Source organism: Pyrus communis, chromosome 11 (genome assembly GCF_041283825.1).
Source record: "Pyrus communis isolate YQ-2024b chromosome 11, ASM4128382v1, whole genome shotgun sequence".
Lineage (NCBI taxonomy): Eukaryota > Viridiplantae > Streptophyta > Magnoliopsida > Rosales > Rosaceae > Pyrus > Pyrus communis.
This window is the reverse complement of record NC_142575.1, coordinates 4,480,130-4,493,294: the sequence shown is the minus strand read 5'-3', so window position 1 is coordinate 4,493,294 and position 13,165 is coordinate 4,480,130. Positions and strand designations below refer to the sequence as shown.

The 13,165-nt window shown below is 37.5% G+C and overlaps 2 protein-coding genes across 2 annotated transcripts; both read left to right on the top strand.

Annotated features, from left to right (window-relative positions):
• Nucleotides 1-1,690: 1,690 nt before the first annotated feature.
• Nucleotides 1,691-6,480, top strand: KT1 (potassium transporter 1). Its single transcript, XM_068482075.2, has 9 exons — nucleotides 1,691-2,103; nucleotides 2,760-2,994; nucleotides 3,301-3,546; nucleotides 3,939-3,989; nucleotides 4,079-4,339; nucleotides 4,433-4,485; nucleotides 4,559-4,673; nucleotides 4,760-5,014; nucleotides 5,094-6,480. The coding sequence occupies exons 1-9, from the start codon at nucleotides 2,059-2,061 to the stop codon at nucleotides 6,101-6,103; spliced, it is 2,271 nt and encodes a 756-aa protein (XP_068338176.2). The 5' UTR covers nucleotides 1,691-2,058; the 3' UTR covers nucleotides 6,104-6,480.
• A 696-nt stretch (nucleotides 6,481-7,176) lies between these two features.
• LOC137743696 (pyruvate decarboxylase 2-like) lies at nucleotides 7,177-10,246 on the top strand. The gene is made up of 6 exons (XM_068483629.2): nucleotides 7,177-7,832; nucleotides 8,182-8,345; nucleotides 8,552-9,202; nucleotides 9,287-9,404; nucleotides 9,516-9,704; nucleotides 9,890-10,246. Exons 1-6 carry the CDS (start codon nucleotides 7,305-7,307, stop codon nucleotides 10,058-10,060), a joined length of 1,821 nt encoding a protein of 606 aa, XP_068339730.2. The 5' UTR covers nucleotides 7,177-7,304; the 3' UTR covers nucleotides 10,061-10,246.
• The last annotated feature ends 2,919 nt before the right edge of the window (nucleotides 10,247-13,165 follow it).

Sequence of the window (13,165 nt, the reverse complement as noted above, 5' to 3'; positions counted from 1 at the left end):
ACCTATTAGTGGTTGTATAATATGTGTTAAGCTTCACTAAACTAGTCATATTGAAGCTAAAACACACAATTAAATAATTATTTGTTTGAACCACAACAAGTAGTCTAATGGTAAGTGTGAGGACTACAGCTCCCTAATAAAACAAAAAAAATATGGGAGGCTCGCGTTCATGCTCCGAGCTAGTGAATTTGCTTGACTGTGGTTACGAGCATAGTAAAATTTCTCATAACCTCTTCAAATCCAAAAAAAATGAATAACAGTAACTTGCCACTAGTCTGTTATTCCCCTTTATAAACAAAAAATTAAAATAATGATTTGTATGGAATCCAATATGAATAAACCCATGGATGTGGATTAGATTATCACATTGCTTATTTAAATATTTTGTTTGGGTGTTCGTGGGTTTATATTTTATTTAATCATTTTACGATGTTTTCCGATTTTGACACTTATCATTAAGCTATCCATACAGCTGTGGCCAAAAAATTATAAAATATTCGTTTAGCAGAGTGAGTTGTTTCAAAATATTAGGAAGAAATATAAAGTTATTTATTATTGGATGAAAGGATGTAAATTTGAGTTTTTTTTGTATTGGTTCTAACAATGCGTTGTTTTATGAGATGAATCCTCCGAAACCACATGAATCTTTAGTTAGAATGGAATTCCAACTCGAAAATGGATTCTTGTTAGATTCTCTTTGTGAGGATTCTAGAGATTCGTGAATCATATCTGTTTATCGTACATCGTGCAGTCAGAAATTATTTTAGATATTTTTATTTAAAATTAAATATAAGCAGTACCTGACAAAAAATAACCGTAGGATGTACGATGAACAGAAATTTATGGATTTCAAAGATCCTCACCATAAGGATCCGGAGAGAATCCTTTTGGATTACAACTCCACACTTACTATCCAAATAATTAACTCGGCAATCAGTTGTTAAAATCAATAGGCCTTCAAATTGTGCAATTCAATTGAGCTTTTCATGAATTTTAATGGAATTATAGACTTTCATGGAGTCTATAAATTGCAATGGATTTGTATAGACTTTTGGAGTTATTGACGTTCATGGATTTATATAGATTTTAGGGTTCTCTAAAACAAATAATAATCAAAATTGGACATGAGGAGAAGACAAAAGAAATTGTTGATTACTTGTTGTCTTCTTTGAAGAGAAAAGAGATAAAGATTTGGCCATAGAAGATAGAAAAATGGAAAAAGAAGTTTGTAAATTTTTGGGCGTCTTACCTTTACATTTCTACTTCAAAGAAGAGTTTGTTCATATCCAAGCCTGATCATATTTTGTAGAGGGAAGAATCACGATGAAATATTAGGGTAGAGGCATGGTTTGTGAGGATTTTTTATATTTATATTTTTCACTCTAGAATTCACTAAATTCCTCTGACTCCTAAATTCCTCTAAATTCATTAAATTTTGAATGCAACCAGAATTTGGAACATTTACCACCAAATTTTTACAAATTCTTTGAAAATCAAGAATGAATACCACTAGAATTTGACAGATTCATTTAAAATCTTAATTGCATGCAAACAGATTTATGAACGCTTTTAAAATCCATCAAAATCTCACTCTAATGCATCCTCTTATATTATTTTAGTATGCGAATAAGAAATTTGAACTAAAAATAAGAGGACGGATATATATTTTTATTCTAAACTATTGTAATATACAGAGTAAGGATTAAGACTTCGGGCAAAGAACACGAGTACGACACTTCATTCAAACGTATACAGATTCAGAGTTGTTTTGGTCAAAAATTTGGAAACGAAGAGAGGTAAAGGAGCGTTGAACGCCTTTTGCAAATTCTTTGGAGTTAGGACGCACAACACGACAATTGCCTAGTCCAACTTACTGCCCCTCACTTTCGACATCTCTCTCTCTCTCTCTCTCTCTCTCTCTCTCTCTCTCTGCGTTATATACGCTTTGCCAGCCTTTCTTCCTCTTCAGTCAGTCACTTCTCTTGCACAGTTGCACTGCATCTCCCTCTCTCTCTCTCTCTCTCTCTCTCTCTCTCTCTCTCTCTCTCTCTCTCTACAATGAACCCATCTGAAGAACTAATGGAACAGGGAATATCTCCACGGGTATATATATCCTTCATCCTCTCTCACTCTCTTTTGTTCTTCCTAATATTGTTCTTTGATAATTAGTTGTTTGCTTTCATGATGGTGATTTTGGTAAACTTTAAGTGTTTGATATCGACAGACTTATGAATGTCAGCCATTTTTGGAGCTACTCTTGGACATATAGTTTTTAGTGAAATTTTTCTGTTCAGAGTTTGTGAGATTTTGCAAATTCTTATGCAAATATAAAATGTACATCTGGAGCAGCAGCTTCTGTGGAACCAGGACATTTGAGAATGTGAGAAGAGGGGTTTCCAGTTTTGAATTTTTTATTTCTGGGTTTTGGGTAAATTAAATTCCTTTTAATTTGTACAAATTTTGCATCTTTTACTGTTTTCTCAATGGAATTCACATCTTGGCGAAGGGAAGTAGTGTAAATGGTCTTTAAGGATTTAAGCTATTGGTCGTTGTTCATAATTTGAGCAGCCAGATAAAAAAATATTGGGGACACGCATAAAACCCCGAAAAAATAAATTTAGTCTTCAATGTAGCTGCTGAACCATAGGGTCATGAACTTTTATGGGCTCTTTTGTACTAATTGACCTTCTTTGATGTTTCTAAATTGTTGAATTTTTTGAATGTATGTTTATAATGTTGTCTTGAATCGGGACTTGCAGAGGGTATCCCGTACAACTGTGCTCACATTGGCTTATCAAAGTCTGGGAGTGGTGTATGGTGACCTAAGTACATCCCCTCTCTATGTTTATAAGACCACCTTCTCCGGAAAGTTGAGCCTTTATGAGGATGATGAAGAGATTTTTGGCGTCCTTTCGTTTATTTTCTGGACGTTTACTCTAATTGCGCTCTTCAAGTATGTTTTCATTGTGATGTTGGCTGATGACAATGGTGAAGGTACAGTTTTGTTGTTTTCATTGTGATGTTGTCTGATGACAATGCTAAGTTACCCGATTGATCTTATGACGCAAATTATTAGGCTGTTCATTCAACCTTCCAGTCACTTTTGAATGGTTGGTTCGGCTTTGCATTCTACAATACTGTTTTCAACACTGAGAAAAACACTCTGCTGATCTCCTTTTTCTTGTCATTTTTTACTGTTCTTGATCTCATCTAATTTTCCAAGTGATTTGTAGAAAAAAAAAATGTAATTGGATGGCAAAACGACGGTTTCTCAATACCAGTTTTGTACACATGGTGCAGGCGGTACCTTTGCTTTGTACTCCCTCCTCTGTCGTCATGCAAGATTAAGCATTCTGCCAAATCAAGAAATCACAGATGAGAAGTTGTCTGAATATGTGACGGAAGGAACCGCAGAAACATGGCAGAGTTCAGCTCTGAAATCATTCTTTGACAAGCATCCAAGATTTCGCAAAGGGCTGCTGGTTTTTGTTCTATTTGGAACCTGTATGGCAATTGGTGATGGTGTACTCACTCCTGCAATATCAGGTGGGCTAGTCCTAACAAAATCCTCTATAGTGATATTTATGTTTTTTCCCCATACAAGTTCCGTTCCCTGAACTTTTCAAATCCTAGGCTAGCTCATCTTAACTTTTCAAGATAATGGTTTCGACTTTTGAGTAAGCATAATATCCTTCAGAACATGGATGTATATGATAATTTTGTGACATATGAATGGTTAGAAATACACATTATACCTAAAGCACGTATGACAGAGCTAAATTCCTCCCTTTCTTAGAGCTTGTTCAATTACGAGTCCAACTCCAAACAAGCATCTGTTGGTGTTTTAGAAAGACTTCTAATTCAACTAGAGTTTGATAGTTCTCGATTAGTTTGTAACATTATTTGTGACAGAGATTCACTTGTATTTCTTCTTTCAGTTCTTTCAGCAGTCTCCGGGATTAAGCTTAAATTCACAGGACTCCATGACAGTACGTCAAACTTCTTCATACCGCCAATAACCTTTCAAATATCTATGCATCACCATTTGTAAAACTTCTCTTTGGTTTCTTTCTTTCAGATTATGTTGTGATAATCTCATGTGTCGTCTTAGTGGGGCTTTTCTCCCTTCAGCATCACGGAACACACAGAGTTGCTTTCATGTTTGCTCCGATTGTTACAGCATGGCTTCTGTGTATTAGTGGCATTGGAATATACAACATATTTCGGTGGAACAAATGTATATTTCATGCCCTTTCTCCAGTTTATATGTTAAAGTTCCTTCGAAGCACGGGCATTGAAGGATGGGTATCCTTGGCGGGAGTTGTTCTTTCAATAACAGGTATCTCTTCTAAACTCCTGTTGCAGTAATTGTGGTTTACTTGCTGCTAAACAGAGCTACTGGAAACTAGTTTCCTCCGGAATATTATCTCAGGTGTAGAGGCGATGTTTGCTAATTTGGGCCATTTCTCTCCGCTCTCAATAAAGGTAACTTTGCAGTCGATTGTTAGTTCTTTCTTATTTCAACACTGATGTTAAAGTACCTGGCATCAAATCCCAGATGGCCTTCACATTACTCGTATATCCCTCTCTAGTTCTTTCGTATATGGGTGAGGCTGCGTTTCTTTCTAAGCACCACAAAGACATCCAAAGAAGTTTCTATAAAGCCATACCAGGTAATAACTTATCATAGTACCCAAATGGTTAATATCATTAATTGTCATCTTTCGTATGTATGCCATAATTGTTTGGTTTGCTACAGAAGCTGTGTTTTGGCCAGTGTTCATAGTTGCCACTTTTGCATCTGTTGTCGGAAGCCAGGCAGTAATTTCAGCTACCTTCTCTGTTATAAACCAGTGCTGTGCACTGAAATGCTTTCCCCGCGTCAAGATAGTTCATACTTCGAGTAAAATATACGGCCAAATATACATTCCAGAGGTCAACTGGATGTTAATGTGCCTTTGTTTAGGCGTGACAATTGGATTGAGGGACACAAACATGATGGGTCATGCATACGGTATAAATCTAACTGCTATCTCTCGGATTTTCTTGGTATTTATGTGAATGTACTTTGATCGTGTTGTTGAATTTGGTAGGTTTGGCAGTCACCGCTGTAATGTTTGTGACAACTTGCTTGATGGCTCTGGTGATGATAATAGTCTGGAAGAAAAGCATAATAACTGCATTAGCGTTTTTAATGCTCTTTGGATCAATTGAGGTGGTTTACATTTCAGCATCCATCAGCAAGATCCCAGAAGGTGGATGGATCCCGGTTGTGCTCTCTATGATCTTTATGGGTGTAATGTACATATGGAACTACGGAACAATGACGAAACACCAATTTGATGTTGAAAACAAGGTCTCAATCGACAGAATAATGTGCTTAGGTCCGAGCCTTGGCATGGTTCGGGTCCCAGGAATTGGACTCATGTACACTAATTTGGCAACTGGGGTACCAGCTGTTTTCGGACACTTTGTAACTAATCTACCTGCATTCCATAAGGTGCTGGTTTTTGTTTGCATCAAATCTGTTCAAGTTCCCCATGTTAGTGGAAATGAAAGATTGCTTGTTAGTAGGGTGGGCCCAAAGGAGTATGGACTGTTCCGGTGCATTGTGAGGTACGGTTATAAGGATCTTCAACAGGAAACCTGTGATTTTGAGAACATATTGGTGTCTAGTATAGTGCACTTTGTAGAAACAGAGGAAGAAGGTCCTTTGAGACCGATAACTGGGTGCTCTAGACAGTTTACTGATGCAGATTCCGAGCCCCTTTATGCTCCAGATCGCACTTTCATGGACTTGACCAAAAAAGAAAACACAGTGCAGTTTTCATGTGATCTTCAAGTGATAAAACCTGGTATCAGGCAAGCGGAAAGTTCTCTTTGCAAAGACGAGTCCCTGCGAATATTAGAAGCCAAAGAATCTGGTGTTACATACATTTTCGGGCATTCGCATGCAAAGGCAAAGAAGTCATCTTCCTTTTTCAAGAAACTTGTTATAGATATCGTCTATGCTTTTCTGAGCAAGAACTGCAGAGAGCCGGATGTTGTTCTGAATGTGCCGCATACTTCTTTGTTGGAAGTTGGTATGATTTACTACGTCTGACTTCTAGGAAGAAGGCGTACTAAACCCATCGGAAGATCCTGCGTGTGATGTTGGGATGTGTCGACGGAGTAAATTCATACTTTGTTCGAACTCGCAATGGTTTTACTAAGCAGTGGGAAGTTTAGAGGGACTTGCAGAAACTGGTAGCTGTTACAGTTAGATTTCAACACTGATTTTTCGGGTTTATCCATGTTAACTTTGTATCAGAGAAATGTAAAAATTTAAATTGCTGTATCTTAGAACGAATAAATACCTTGAACTAACACCCTCACAGTTTGTGTATTCTGATTCACCTAGCATGCAGCTATGGAAAAAGCCATGCCAAAATGCTTTCTTTCAGTAGGGTTTTATCTTAAAAAGTATTGTTACGTTTAGCAGTGGAACATGCATACTTATAGCTTATAACTCGAGACATTACTCATTATATCTACAACACTCATCACGTGACTTGCTCTATAAACATAGAGATATACTCCCACTGGCAAACACATTTTCTCAAACTCTGCATGTTCATGACCATCATTAGTCCTAATTAACTTATCAAATTAACTTCACATGGTAAAAAGAATTCGAACGGTAAAATGTGAATGGATACCAAGTAATATTACCAAAATATTACTGTCAATTATATATAATTGTCTTGAAGATTCTAATAATGGGGTTCAGAAAAAACGCAAACCATAACCAAAATTTAGACCCAGTTTTTTGGGAGTGAAATATAGACCGTTTTATTCTCTAATAAAATGCAATACTCAAAGTAAGAAATACAAATTGGACAATAATTTGATGCAATTAGATTCTTATTTGAATATACGATACAGATTAACAGTCTCATTACCTAACATTTCAAATATCTATACACAAAACAAATTATTTCTACCAGAACATAAAATCATATAGATATTATAAAATAAAATAAAATAAAAAGACAAATTATTTCCTTCTCCTTTAGTTTAGCACTCACTCCATTACTTTACCATGCATAACCCCGAATGTGTCTCTTCACCCTTCCCAAGAAACCCCACCGCCTTATTTCACGTACAAAACAAACCTATATATAAATCATTCTTACTCTCCTTCCTCCTCCCAACAGCCACAAAGATCCAATTTTTCTCCCATTTTTGTTCGATCAACAGTGTGTTTGATCTCCACTACAAGACCAGAATCCTGAATCCCGCCTTCGAACTCTCCGTTTTCCACCATGGCCACCAGCATTGGCTCCCTAGACTCATCAAAACCCACCAACAACAACGTCGGCTGCCCTCCTCAAAACGGTACTGCCACCATCCACGACTCCTCCCACCCTCCGTCCACCATTGCCTCCGCTGACTCCACTCTTGGCCGCCACTTAGCGCGCCGCCTGGTGGAGATCGGGGTGGGGGACGTGTTCACTGTCCCCGGGGATTTTAACTTAACCCTATTAGACCACCTCATTGCTGAGCCGAAGCTCACCAACATCGGCTGCTGCAATGAGCTCAATGCCGGGTACGCCGCTGATGGATATGCCCGGGAGCGCGGCGTTGGGGCTTGCGTTGTCACGTTTACCGTGGGTGGGCTTAGTGTTCTCAACGCCATTGCTGGAGCTTACAGTGAGAACCTTCCTGTTATTTGTGTTGTTGGAGGGCCAAACACAAATGATTATGGCACCAACAGAATTCTTCACCACACCATTGGCTTGCCGGATTTCAGCCAAGAACTCAGATGCTTCCAGACTGTCACTTGCTATCAAGTAAGCTCAAGTGTTTGATTTGCCTTTATTTATTTATAATATATGACATTTAAATATAAATATTTTATTTGTAACCATTTTAAATTATACACTTTGATGACATTTTTTTTACTCACAAAAAGGAGAATAAATAGGAGTGTTAAATTGTAGGCCACATTTTAAACTTTAAGTGTAGAACCATGCATAATAATATATACACAACATTTTAGTGCTTTGACCTAATTAGGATTTGAATTTATTACTTATAATATATTGTTGTGTTATTTTGCGTTTTGGGAAAATTTGGATTTGTGTTATTTTCCTTGTGTAATTATGCATAGATTCTTGTTTATGCTATTTGCTGTGGCAGGCTGTGGTAAACAACTTGGATGATGCACATGAACAAATTGATACTGCCATTTCTACTGCTCTCAAAGAAAGCAAGCCTGTCTATATCAGCATTAGCTGCAACTTGCCTGGCATTCCACATCCAGCTTTTAGCACACACCCCATTAAATTTTCCATCTCACCTAGGTAACTTATTTGTTAATTGATCTTCATGGTTTATCTGAGTTGTGTAAGGTATGTCAAACATGTACAAGATCCCGCACCATGTCCAGTATCAAATAAAAGTTCGACAAATAAGATATTTATGATTAACAGTTTGATAATGTAACATTTTTTTCTCTTTCTTTAACATGAGATTTAGTTTATGACAATTTGATGATTTCGTGATACAGAATGACCAACAAGATGGGGCTAGAAGCCGCTGTGGAGGCCGCAGCTGCCTTCTTGAACAAGGCAGTGAAGCCAGTTGTGGTTGGCGGACCAAAAATCCGGGTGGCAAAGGCGCATGAAGCCTTTGTTGAATTTGCTGATGCTAGTGGCTATGCTGTTGCCATGATGCCATCAGCCAAAGGGCGTTTCCCCGAAACCCATCCTCGCTACATCGGGACATACTGGGGAGCAGTCGGCACAGCCTACTGTGGTGAGATTGTAGAGTCTGCCGATGCATACTTGTTTGCTGGTCCAATCTTCAACGACTACAGCTCTGTTGGATACTCTCTTCTTCTCAAGAGGGAGAAGGCAATTATTGTGCAGCCTGATCGTGTGGTGGTTGGCAATGGCCCTTCTTTCGGGTGTGTCCTAATGAAGGACTTTCTTCAGGCACTTGCACAGCGTGTCACCAAAAACACAACCGCTCACGAAAACTATACCAGAATCTTCGTCCCAGATGGCCAGCCTCTCAAATCTCAGCCTAATGAGCCTCTTAGAGTGAACATTCTGTTCCAGCACATTCAGAAAATGCTCTCAGCTGACACCGCGGTTATTGCTGAGACCGGTGATTCTTGGTTTAACTGCTTGAAATTGAAACTGCCGGAAGGATGTGGGTGAGCATGCAACAAAACCCTGGCTGTGTGATTTGAGGTTTTTATTTTTTCAGTATCATTAGAGAAAAAAAGTTGGTCTTGCAGGTACGAATTCCAGATGCAATATGGATCGATTGGTTGGTCTGTTGGTGCAACTCTAGGCTATGCACAGTCAGTTCCGAAGAAGCGCGTCATTGCTTGCATCGGTGATGGGAGCTTCCAGGTTCAAATTAATGCTTCGACCAGCGTTTGATTTAACTTTAACATTTTAGAGAAATATTGTTGGTTAATTAATTGGTCTCAAAGCTTATATATAACTTTTTTTTTATGACAGGTGACTGCACAAGATGTGTCAACAATGATTCGATGCAATCAAAAGAGCATCATCTTCCTCATAAACAATGGCGGATACACCATAGAAGTTGAAATCCATGACGGCCCTTACAATGTGATCAAGAACTGGAACTACACTGGTTTGGTGGACGCAATCCACAACGGCGAAGGAAACTGCTGGACAACAAGGGTTAGTGTTTGATTAAAAACATGCACGAATTAGGCAGCTGCTATTCTCCATCTCATATTAGAAGAAGGATGACAAACTGAGAGCGTGAATAGTATTGGACTTGCTTTGTTAGACTATATATGTTGTGTTGGAGAAGTAAATCAGGACCTAATTTATGTGTTTTTCCTTCTTTTTTTTGGTCTCAGGTTCGTACTGAGGAGGAGCTAACGGAGGCAATTGCAACAGCAACGGAGGAGAAGAAAGACTGCTTGTGCTTCATAGAAGTGATTGCTCACAAGGATGACACAAGCAAAGAGCTGCTTGAATGGGGGTCAAGGGTCTCATCTGCCAATAGCCGCCCGCCAAATCCTCAATAGAAAAATGCCATCCTTTAGAATGATCTCAAGAAATTCAAATTAGAATAAGATCTTAGTACTTTGGTAGAGTGAACTATTTTATTTAAATTAGAATAAGAGCAAATTATGTCTTAGTAGTGTGTTTCTATTTTCTATTATTCGTGATGGAATCAATTCATTTACTTGGAATTATTAGTTTCTGCTTCATTCGTATCATTTCCTATGTTTTGAACCTTTTTTTTTTAATACTTGTCAAACAAGCTCAATTGCCATGACCCAAAGAGGAAAATTTGGGTTCCACTCATTGTAGTTTGGAACCTTTGGCAGTTTGGTGTGTATTTTGTTTTGTTGGATAGTTAAGAGCTCGTTTGGGAAATGATCTTAAATAACTGAAGCGTTTTCAGAAAAATATTTTGAAACTAATTATTGGTAAAAATGTAAGTTAATCCTGAAAAAAAAACACTTGAAGTGTTTTCTACAAGAAGCATTAGTTATGTGTTTCTTGCTTGAAGGACGTTAAAAGGGACACTAGAGTAGTGCCGATCAAGGACGTTGAGATGCTCAAGTGAGTATTTTGTATCAAACACTAAGTTAGGCTTAAGTTGTCAGGCTGTTTCATGACTTTGATATGGAAATTAATTATGTTTATAAATTCCAAGATCCATGTATAGCTAGGTTTAAGCTGTGAGGTTGTTGCATTCCTTGAAATGTGTTGCTTTTGTGACACCAAAAGCTTCTTGAAATGTGGTCAACCCAATTAACATACCAATCCACTAACCCACATAGCAAGTTAAGATGCGCAAAAAAGTCTGTATGTTTGACTTGCTTCTTATCATTGTTTTTTTTCTGTGCGATAAATACATGTATTTTCCTACTTTAGCTATTTTCAAACGATGAGTGCTAGAAGAATATGAGAATAACTTGAGTCAGACTGTCAAATTAAGTAGTTAATTTGTCCGTTCAATTTTAAAAAGCATATCCACACGTTATTGACTACTAATATTATTTATATTATCGATACTTTGATTACTTACTCGTCCATATCATGTTGACATATAAGTTTGTAATCCAAGTTTTTGTCACTAGTTGTATGCAATGATCTCCTTACCAAGGGAAGACTGAGTTATTACTGTGCAAGCTATTGCTAGTACTGTAAAGTACGTCCAAACATGTCAGATGGCCATTCAAATGAAAGATCTTGTTCAAGTAGGGTAGTCAAATTTGATTTTTGCTGTTTCCCTTGATATGGGCATGTCTGTCCGCCAAATGAATTCTTCACTGACTAGTGACTACTACCTAGTTTCTCAATCTTACCTTCTTTGACCAAATAAAAAATCTCCTTGATCTTTTGAAAGCAATTTATATGGAACATATTTTACTATCATATGACGTTCTAATCTAATAATTATTAGGTAAGGAATATCACGTGATGATGAACCTGTTTCCTGTAAGTCATTTTTTTATTTTTTTTGCTCTTTTACTTAAAAGATTTTACATGGCAGGAATTCGTCATCATCACAGTGTTCGTACTAATAATACAATACAATATCACGTATATAGAAAGTTGCAGAGAGTCTCCATCAAATTAAAGTCCTTCAAATCAATACAGGGTCCTGCACGTTCAAGTTGTTTTATCTATGAACAAACACACACGCACTACCCCCCGCCCAAAATAAGGTTCCCTTACCTGTAGGGTACTTTGATTAGGGGCTATATAGGGTATGTGGTCCCCTAGAAATTAAAGCTGAATTTGAAGTGGACTTGTACTAAAAGGAATAGGATCCTCTCCTGAGTAAATCCTGGGGATCCTCATGATTAACTAATACAGGCCGTTAGATTTTAATCAAACTGTTACAAACAGAAAGTTCCTTTAAAAATTATAATAATTATAACCGTTAGATCAAAATCTAACAATCCATGTTGGTTAATCATGAGGATCCAGAGCATTTGGTCAGGAGAGGATCTTATTCCGTACTAAAATCAGTGAGAAGAACATAAACCCTTAAAAAAGATCTAAAGATTATGCTCATGCCAAGTAATTACACCTCAGGTCTAGGTGAGCTACCTTTCAGCTTCAGCCTATTAATGCTTTATTATTCACAGTTGTAGGATTTTCTCCTTAGGGGTTCATTGGCATAGAACAAATTTTGCCTCTTAAATCTGACGGATATTGTCTAGTTGATTATGATAGTGTATTCGTTCCTTATATCGATATTTAAATTCTCTCATCATAAATTAGAGTAATTTAAACTGTTGTCATAAACAATGGCATCCAAATATTGATCTTGTTATATTACCACAAGATAAGTGTAGGGTTTTGTCTAATGCGGCAAATATATTGCTGGATAGTTGCGTGACGTAAGTAGCTTCTCATTGGGCATAATAAAGCTGGATGGCCGGCCACTTATTCTGCAACCATCTTGCAAGATTTGTGTTGTCATGAAGAATTTTTGCATAAATGTGATCCTCAAAAAGAAAAATGACACCCGCTCTCCATTTTATTTTTACTTTGTTCCATGAAGGACATGAAAAATAAAGCAAGAATAGGGGAAGATCTGAATCTGGTAGGCTGTAAATGTCGAGGCTTTTACTTTTTCTTTAATTTTCGACTGTCAGCATATATCCTTCTCTGTTGCTCTTATTTCCCATTCCCCTTTTTTATGGCTTTCGCCTTGCTTCGCAAGCAAAGAATTGAAAATTCGTATTCAATTTTGTCATGATCCCGTGGAGGACTAAATCAATCGGCATATCAACCGACTTATGTATGCTAATTAAGATTTACCTAATGATTTCAACATCCCAGCCTGAGACTGACACCTGGACAACAAAAACTGGTCCAAGAAGCTAGTTAGTGAGCATTAAGTTGTTAGTTAGCAATCAATCAATCATGCACCATTCGTTGTTTAGCCGAAGCTTGACAATTCTACATGTAAAATGTGATGGAAATGACATTCCTCATGTAAAACTTAAGAGTGACTCTCGTACGCATCCAATGCACAGTTTTAATGGCGTTGAGAAGACATAAGAAGAAAAAAAAAACCTAACACTCACTTGTGATTAGTAGGAGCCATAACCATGTTCGGTACATGATACATGGACTAGTGCTTTCTAATATGGTATCCGAGT

Bases quoted from the DNA above. Each gene is read 5' to 3' on its own strand.
- KT1 (XM_068482075.2), top strand. From the start codon at position 2,059: ATGAACCCATCTGAAGAACTAATGGAACAGGGAATATCTCCACGG. The intron at 2,104-2,759 runs GTATATATATCC...CGGGACTTGCAG, and splicing joins AACAGGGAATATCTCCACGG to AGGGTATCCCGTACAACTGT. The intron at 4,674-4,759 runs GTAATAACTTAT...GGTTTGCTACAG, and splicing joins TTTCTATAAAGCCATACCAG to AAGCTGTGTTTTGGCCAGTG.
- LOC137743696 (XM_068483629.2), top strand. From the start codon at position 7,305: ATGGCCACCAGCATTGGCTCCCTAGACTCATCAAAACCCACCAACAAC. The intron at 8,346-8,551 runs GTAACTTATTTG...TTCGTGATACAG, and splicing joins AAATTTTCCATCTCACCTAG to AATGACCAACAAGATGGGGC. The intron at 9,405-9,515 runs GTTCAAATTAAT...TTTTTATGACAG, and splicing joins TCGGTGATGGGAGCTTCCAG to GTGACTGCACAAGATGTGTC.